Source organism: Pelobates fuscus, chromosome 10 (assembly GCF_036172605.1).
Source record: "Pelobates fuscus isolate aPelFus1 chromosome 10, aPelFus1.pri, whole genome shotgun sequence".
NCBI lineage: Eukaryota > Metazoa > Chordata > Amphibia > Anura > Pelobatidae > Pelobates > Pelobates fuscus.
The window spans coordinates 22,731,521-22,741,395 of NC_086326.1; the positions used below are offsets into that span (position 1 = coordinate 22,731,521).

The 9,875-nt window shown below is 34.8% G+C and overlaps 1 protein-coding gene across 1 annotated transcript; it reads right to left on the bottom strand.

Annotated features, from left to right (window-relative positions):
• Nucleotides 1–1,946: 1,946 nt before the first annotated feature.
• Nucleotides 1,947–2,879, bottom strand: LOC134574641 (olfactory receptor 5AR1-like). Its single transcript, XM_063433773.1, has one exon. It carries the CDS (start codon nucleotides 2,877–2,879, stop codon nucleotides 1,947–1,949), a length of 933 nt encoding a protein of 310 aa, XP_063289843.1.
• Nucleotides 2,880–9,875: the final 6,996 nt, after the last annotated feature.

The following is a 9,875-nucleotide window of genomic DNA, read 5'->3' on the forward strand; positions in this document are numbered from 1 at the left end:
ATGCCCCTATTTATACATGACAAAATCTTAATGGCCTTAGCAGATGCAGATTGACATTACATATTGCTGCCTAATTTGTTGTTTACAACAATTCCCAAATCCTTGTCATGTGTGGTTATCCCTAATTCACTACCATTTAGGGTGTAAGTTGCTTGTGCATTCTTGACCCCGAAGTGCACAACTTTGCATTTCTCTACATTAAATTTCATCTGACATTTTAGTGCCCAGTCCCCCAATCTATCTAAATCTCTTTGCAGCAAAGCAATATCCTGCTCAAATTTTATTACTTTACAAAGTTTTGGGTCTTCTGCAAACACTAGCATATTGCTTTCAATGCCTACTGCAAGATCATTTATAAATGTGTTAAATAGACGTGGTCCCAAAACAGAACCCTGAAGGACACCACTTACCACGTTTGTCCAGCTTGAAAATGTACCATTAATGACAACTGGTAGTACTCTATCCTTAAGCCAATGTTCTACCCAAGAACAAAAATATTAATCTAGATCAATTTATTTTAGTTTGCTGACTAACCTATTGTGAGAAACCGTATCAAATTCCTTGGCAAAATCCAAGTAGATCACATCCACTGCAACACCCTGATCTATATTTCTACTTACTTCATTGTAGAATGCAATCATGTAAGTTTGGCATGACCTATGTTTCATAAAACCATTCGGATTATTGCTAATAACAAAGTTCTTCCCAATGAATTCCTGAATATTATCCTTTAATAGCCCTTTAAATATTTTCCCAGTCACAGAAGTTAAGCTCATAGGTCTACAAATTCCAGGCAAGGATTTTGAACTATTTTTAAATATAGGAATGACATCTACCTTCCTCCAATCCCCGGTACAATACCTGAAACAAAAGAATCTTGAAAGAGTAAATATAGAGGTTCACTTATTTCCCCACTTAGATCCTTAAGTACTCGTAGGCGAATTCCGTCAGGCCCCGGAGCTTTATTTACATGAATTTTCTTGAACTGCTGTAGCACCTTGTCTCAAGTCATCCAATCACAAGTTATCTGCAAGTTTTTTGCAGCAATAATTTGCATATCTCTTGCCATGGGATCCTCATTAATATATACTGAAGAAAAATAGTTATTTAAAATGTCTGCCTTTTCCTGGTCTTCATTAACTAACAGTCCCATCCCTGTTTCCAGTGTACCTACACTTTCATTTTTTTTTATTTATTTTTTTTAGAATTGATGTACTTGAAAAATATTTGGCGGTTAGTTTTGCATTCTTTGGCTATCTATTTTCCCATTTTCTAGTTTAGCCACTTTTACTGCCTTTTTGCAAGAATTAATGGTTTCCTTATATCTTATATAAGATGCGTCTGATTTGTCTGATTTAAATGCTTTAAATACAATTTTCTTATTTTTAATCTCTTGTTTTACTTCAGTACTAAGTCACATTAGTTTTAATTTGTTTCTTTTATATTTATTAACCAATGGTACATACTGAGAAATGTACATTTCTAATATTCGTTTTAAGAGCTTCCATTTATCATCAGTGTTTTTTTCCCTAAGGAGTGTATGCCAGTCGATATGTTGTAGATCTGCCCTAATTTTATTGAATTTGGCTTTTTTTTAAGTTATACATATTAGTATACCCCACATGCTTTGGCTTTTTAGAGTGTATTTAAAAAAATACCATAATGTGATCACTATTTCCCAAAGGCTTGATGTACACATCAAGAGAACTATAAACACACCAATAATGCAACATTACAATTTTCTATAATTTAATATAACCTAACCTCACAAATAAGGCTTTTATTTATAACGTGTCAATTTTGATGAGTTTTAAAGAATTTCACTCCCTCAATAAAATCAGGACAAGTTTACTTTTATTATAGTATTTCACCAGATAATTAATATACTCAGGAATATTATTTATATTATGTTTTTTTCCTTGATTAACAAGTATTTTGTATTTTCATTAACCTACCAGCATGTTCTTAACTTTTCTTAAAGCAGTTTTTACTTCTTGGTTTTTTAGGCTATAAATAAGGGGATTCAACAAGGGGACCAATATGACAAATACAAGAGCAAAAAACTTGTCCTGTTTTGGAGAGTAGCTCGATGTAGGCCTCATATATAAACATGAAATTGTCCCATAGAATATAATAACACAGGTTAGATGAGAAGTGCAGGTAGAAAAAGCTTTACGTCGTCCATCTGCAGATTTTATTTTTAGAATGGTGGATATAATGAATATATAAGAGATTAAAATAAGCAGAAAATCTGGAACAATAAGTACTGTTCCTTCAACATACGTTAACATTTCAATAATGGATGTGTCACTGCAGGAGATTTTTAACAATGGTATGACATCACAGAAGAAATGGTCAATATATTTGGATGCACAGAAAGACAACTTAGATATGAAAAACACATGTGCCAAAGTATCTGTAAAACCAACAGTCCATGCCATGCTTATCAGTAGACCACAACGTTGTTTACTCATGAGAGTAAAGTAATGAAGAGGGTGACAAATTGCCACATATCGATCATAGGCCATGGCACCAAGCAGCAGGGTGTCAGTGCATGTCAGGGATATGAATAAATATGTCTGAGTTACACATCCCAAAAGTGAAATAGTCTTATGCTGTGTATGAAGCATATATAACATATTGGGTATAACATTTGAAATGTTAGAGATATCAACCATGGAAAGCATCATCAAGAATGTATACATAGGAGTATGAAGATTAGTGTCAATTATAATAAGAATGAAAATGGTTCCATTGACCCAAATTATGATGAGGTAGGTGAAAAGAAATAGCATAAAAATTGGAAACTGGAGCTCTGGACTGTCAGTGAAGCTTTGAATAATAAATTCTGTTACATTGCGTTTTGTTTCACTTTTCATCTCTTGAGAATGTTTCTTATGTAAAATGACAATAATCTAAGGAAAGGTCACTGGGTATTTTAATATCATCTATTAATAAATTCTCACAAAGGCTGCAACTTTCCCTTCTAGATTACTGAGCTTTCTTAAAAAGAATATGTAATATTTTAATTAATAGAAGGGATATTAAAGACCGTGGCCTCTTCTATATCTTCTTTTGTGATTTTTTTTCCCCTAGAAACTGTCAGGAAATTCTTAAAAACACAAAGATTAGTTTTTTTGTCATTTTGAATATATATTTCAAATTTTACATTGAATACAAAAGATAAATATTTGTTCAAGTAATTACATTTTTCTTAATTAGTTTTTAATTATCTTCAAGCATTACAAGAATTAACCAAATTAGTATTCTATAAACTAGCAGTCCTTATAGGCCAATATATGTACAATCTGCATCTGTTCAGGTGTTACAATAAAAAAAATACTAATAAGAGAATGCATGCTACAAGACTGCCAGATACACTTTGTCAAGCTGACAAAGAACTTGCTTCAGGTGGAAATGTTGCTCTTCGTTCCTATAAAGCCGCTTGCTATTTGCACACCATGAGTGCCTGAAGATTCTTCTTTATACTATGGTTCTGTGGATTTGCTGGTTTGCTTTCAGTTAAGTACCTGGTGTTCATATCAGAATTCAGTGTGCTTCCTGTAGTCACTTGTGGTAACATAAAATGTTTAGCAGACAAAAGCTTGTGAAAATGTAGACACTAAATTAACATGGGGGAGTGGAGTTAACACCATATACCAAAAGAATCTTGAAGCATTTTGTGTCTCCTCCAGATTCTTTCCTAACCGCCGATTATCATCTTTAAATACAATGTTTATATGAAAAAGTCAGCCCTCCCAAATATTGAGTAATCATAGAGAATTCATTACATCAATCATGCAGCAATCATTCAATTAACCGTTGAATTCCCTTATACAATTCTATTTTACTTCAGAATTACATTTTCCTATAAAACCTCCTTTTGTAACACAGTGCTGACATGTTAACAGAGACATAAATACTAAACACATATAATTAACCCCTTAACGACTGCTGATGGTTCAGGACCATCATCGGAAAAATCCCCTTGAGGACTGGTGACGGTCCTGAACCGTTATAACTGTATTATGTACTTACCTCGATCAGCATTGCTCCCGGTGTGGGCAGACTGCCTGACAGCCCAGGCAGTCTCCCCTCGGTGAATTAGGACCCTGTACCCATGTGATCACTCTAACAGAGTGGTCACATGGCTGCAATAGGTGTCCAAGTATCTACCTGCAGGAGACTGCCTCTGCTGACAGGCAGTCTCCCTGCATGTGTAAAAAGAAAAAAAAATGAATAAATAAAAATATAATTAGATATGTGTGTGTTTTTATATAGACATATATTATATCTATATATGTGTATATATATATTATATATATGATGTCATACTAAGTGTATTTTATATTAAAATTACACACGTGTGTATATATATATATATATATTTATATATATATATATATATATATATATATTATAAAATACAAATAATAAGTAAATTAAAATGAATAAAACAAATTATATTTATATTTATATCAAAATACACTTAAAAGTAAATTATATATACATCTATGTATATATAAGTAGTACATCAAAATAATACAAAACATATATATATATATATATATATATATATATATAAGAACAGTAAAAATCCTTGCACTCAAGCCTAATTGTAGATTAAAGACTGTCTCCATTAGTAGAAAAGAAGAAACATTTTAACCCCTTAACGACGCTAGACGGTTCAGGACCGTCATCGGCATTTTTGCGTTGCCGACCGACGACGGTCCTGAACCGTCCTAAATTTAAGAGGTACTTACCCGATCGCCGTCGTTCACCCGGCGGCGATCGGCGTTGCTCCCGTTGTGGGGAGACTGCCTGCAGCCCAGACAGTCTCCCCATGGCGGATTAGGACCCCTGTGGCCATGTGATCGCCCAACAGGGCGACCACATGGTCGCAATAGGTGTCCAAGTATCTGCCTGCAGGGGGACTGTCTGTGCTGACAGGCAGTCTCCCTGCAAGTGTAAAATCATAAAAAAATTAAAGTTATAGTGAATAAAAAAAAAAATATTATTATATATGTGTATATATATATATATGATATATAGACATATATTATACCTATATAATATATGTCTATATATCATATATATAATGTCATGCTAAGTTTATTTTTATATTAATATGTACATATATTAATATAAAAATACACTTATTATTAAATTACACACGTATATATATATATAATATATATAATAACTATATATATTGTATATATATATTATTATAAAATACAAATAATAAGTAAATTAAATTAAATTAAAAAAATAAAAATAATAATAAAAATTTTTAAAAAAATTATATATCTATACGAAATTTTATTCTAACTGTATTTTGATATTAATATATATATATTTATATCAAAATACACTTAGAATGAAATTGTATATATATCTATGTATATATAAATAAATAAAAAGAATACGAACTATTCATATGTCCATATACAAAATTACATAAATAATTATATAAATATACACGTAGACTTCAAATATATAAATATGCATATATATTTAAATTCTACGTGCATATTTATGTAATATTTTTACATAATTAAGTTATTTTATTGATTGCAATTTAAGGGACCTGCCTGCCAACCCAGGCCGAAAGTCCAGAGAATTTAATTTGCTGTCACTGTATTTTACCCTGTAACGTTCTACGACACCCTAAAACCTGTACATGGGGGGTACTGTTTTACTCGGGAGACTTTGCTGAACACAAATATTAGTGATTCAAAACAGTAAAACATATCACAGCGATGATATTGTCAGTGAAAGTGACTTTGTTTTCATTTTTCACACACAAACAGCACTTTTACTGATGATATAATTGTTGTGATACATTTTCCAGTTTTGAAACACTAATATTTGTGTTCAGCAAAGTCTCCTGAGTATAAAAGTACCCCCCATGTACAGGTTTTATAGCGTTTTTGAAAGTTACAGGGTCAAATATATGGGTCAAATATTTTTACATTGAAAATGGCCAGGTTGGTTACGTTGCCTTTGAGAGCGTATGGTAGCCCAGGAATGAGAATTACCCCCATGATGGCATACCATTTGCAAAAGAAGACAACCCAAGGTATTGCAAATGGGGTATGTCCAGTCTTTTTTAGTAACCACTTAGTCACAAACACTGGCCAAAATTAGCGTTCAATTTAGTTTTTTACTTTTTTCACACACAAACAAATATGAACGCTAACTTTGGCCAGTGTTTGCGACTAAGTGGCTACTAAAAAAGTCTGGACATACCCCATATTGAATACCCAGGGTTGTCTGCTTTAAAAAAAATATGTACATGTGGGGTGTTATTCAGCGATTTATGACAGATAATAGTGTTACAATGTCACTATTGATACATTTTAAAAATTTATGTTTTGAAACCGCAATATCCTACTTGTACTTATAGCCCTATAACATGCAAAAAAATAGCAAAAAGCAGGTAAACACTGGGTATTTTTAAACTCAGGACAAAATTTTGAAGCTATTTAGCAGTTTTTTTCATTCGCTTTTGTAGATGAGTAAAAGATTTTTCACATAAAAGTCAAAAAACATGTATTTTTTTCAATTTTTCATCATATTTTTTCATTTTTTAAAAATTAAATTACATGAGATTATATAAATAATGGTATGTAAAGAAAGCCCCTTTTGTCCTGAAAAAAACAATATATAATTTGTATGGGAACAGTAAATGAGAGAGCGGAAAATTACAGCTAAACACAAACACCACAAAAGTGTAAAAAGATGCCTGGTCGCAAATGTACAACATCGCAAAAACAGTCCGGTCCTTAAGGGGTTAAATGTATTTTTCTTTACTTTCTAATTGTAGTAGAATTCAGCTCCGGGTGTTGTGAACTACATCACCCCGCTGATGCTTTGCCAGCATTAATGCTATATGAGCATAATGGGAGATATAGTCCACACCAACTGGAGTGCCAAAACTACACACGTTGGATACTGCAGTACAAACTGTATCCATTTAAAGTACATAAACAATTCCTTTGTTGTTAACCAATTGTACTTTGTCGCAAATAAATTGGTCAATTTGTCAACTGGTCAATTACCTATGCAAATGGATAATGTAACAGGGATTACAACTTTCCAATCACAAATAAATATTGTATATCTAAATATTGTTATAGTGTTTCCTAGTTGTATCAAAATTAATGACTTCTTTAGATATCAATTATTTCTATGGATTACACATGAAGTATGCTGCACTTTCCTAAATGAATGAATTAGGTTTCTGAATAGCAACCTTCTAATTTTAGGTCCATCTGTTAAGAGCTCAAACTATCATCACAGGGAAAACTTTCTTAAAAACCATAAAAAATGTTTATATATATTTATAAAATCCAGAGCATAATACCAAAACAGAGCTGTGTTTCTTGAATAATATTGATATCAACCTTTTGTTTCTGCAACATTCTGTAATTGTCTCATTTATTGTTAAATTACCCCCTTTATAAAATTGTAAAGTGTTGCAAAATAAGTTGAAGCTACATAAATGCCAATAATGATAATAATACCTTATAGTTTAAAACATGCATGTTAGGGCTATTTAAAACCATTAATATTCCCACTGAAGTTACATAACCTACAGCTCTAATGTTTCTAAGTATAAAAGTGTTATAGTTACATACCCATTTTTAAAATTGGTCTAATGCTTTCAGCACTGTCTTGTGTCAGATCCAGGACACCATATGACACAGGCAGCAAAAATACTTTGAGCAGTGTATGTAACTCTTTGCCCTCTTATACTGTGGCAGAGATATTAAAGCCCTTTGGAGAATCAAACTTTTGCAACTTTTGCAAGTAAAACTATATGTAAATTAGGAAAACTGACTTCTTATTGGAACAGAAGAAGTGTGTTTATTGAGCAATACTCAACACCTTGCTTGTGCACTAGTGATGTACCGAACTGTTCGCCGCGGAATAGTTCCCGGCAAACATAGCGTGTTTGCGTTCGCCGCCGCGGGCGAACACATGCGCAGTTCGATCCGCCCCCTATTCGTCTTCATTGAGCAAACTTTGACCCTGTGCCTCACGGTCAGCAGACACATTCCAGCAAATTAGCAGCAGACCCTCCCTTCCAGACCCTCCCACCTCCCTCCCAGCATCCATTTTAGATTCATTCTGAAGCTGCATTCTTAGTGAGAGGAGGGAAAGTGTAGCTGCTGCTCATTAGATAGGGAAATTGATAGCTAGGCTAGGGTATTCAGTGTCCACTACAGTCCTGAAGGACTCATCTGATCTCTGCTGTAAGAACAGCACCCCACAAAGCCCTTTTTAGGGCTAGAACATCAGTCTGCTTTTTTTTTTTCTGTGTAATGTAATTGTAGTTGCCTGCCTGCCAGCTTCCGTGTCAGGCTCACAGTGGATACTGTGCCAATTTGCCCAGTGCCACCACTCATATCTGGTGTCACAATAGCTTAAGCTTGACATTTAAAAATAAAACATTTTTTTTCACTGTAATAGATTGAAGAGCAGTTAGTTGTCTGCCATCTTCTGTGTCAGGCTCAGTGGATACTGTGCCCATTTGCCCAGTGCCACCACTCATATCTGGTGTCACAATAGCTTAAGCTTGACATTTAAAAAGAAAAAAAATGTTTTCACTGTAATAGATTGAATAGCAGTTAGTTGTCTGCCAGCTTCTGTGTCAGGCTCATTGGATACTGTGCCCATTTGCCCAGTGCCACCACTCATATCTGGTGTCACAATAGCTTAAGCTTGACATTTAAAAAGAAAAAAAAATGTCACTGTAATAGATTGAAGAGCAGTTAGTTGCCTGCCAGGCTTCTGTGTCAGGCTCACAGTGGATAATGTGCCCATTTGCCCAGTGCCACCACTCATATCTGGTGTCACAATAGCTTAAGCTTGACATTTAAAAAGAAAAAAAATGTTTTCACTGTAATAGATTGAATAGCAGTTAGTTGTCTGCCAGCTTCTGTGTCAGGTTCAGTGGATACTGTGCCCATTTGCCCAGTGCCACCACTCATATCTGGTGTCACAATAGCTTAAGCTTTACATTTAAAAATATTTTTTTTTTCACTGTAATAGATTGAATAGCAGTTAGTTGTCTGCAAGCGTCTGGGTGTCAGGCCTTCAGCGTGTACTCTGCCAACCTCTGCTAGTGTACTTTGCCACTCATATCTGGTGTCTCTATAGCGTGCCTTTACAAAGAAAAAAAGCTTTTCCCTATAAGCTAATAGCAGTTAGTGTCCTTGAAGCGGGTGTCAGGCCTACAGCGTGTACTCTGCAGACCTCTGCCAGTGCACATTGCCACTTATATCTGGTGTCACAATAGCGTGCATTTAAAACCAAAAAACTTTTTCCACTGTTATAGATTGAATAGCAGTTACTTGTAGTGATGTACCGAACTGTCCGCCGGCGAACAGTTCCCGGCGAAATTAGCGTGTTCGCGTTCGCCGCGGTGGGCGGACACATGCGCAGTTCGATCCGCCCCCTATTCGTCATCATTGGGCAAACTTTGACCCTGTGCCTCTCGGTCAGCAGACACATTCCAGCCAATCAGCAGCACTCCCTCCCTTCCACACCCTCCAACCTCCCTCCCAGCATCCATTTTCGATTCATTCGGAAGATGCATCCTTAGTGAGAGGAGGGAAAGTTTAGCTGCTGCTGATTAGATAGGGAAATTGTTAGCTAGGCTAGGGTATTCAGTGTCCACTACAATCCTGAAGGACTCATCTGATCTCTGCTGTAAGGACAGCACCCCAAAAAGCCCTTTTTAGGGCTATAAAATCAGGCTGCTTTTTTTTTTTCCTGTGTAATGTAATTGCAGGTGCCTGCCTGCCAGCTTCTGTGTGAGGTTCACATTGGATACTGTGCCTACTTGCCCAGTGCCACCACTCATA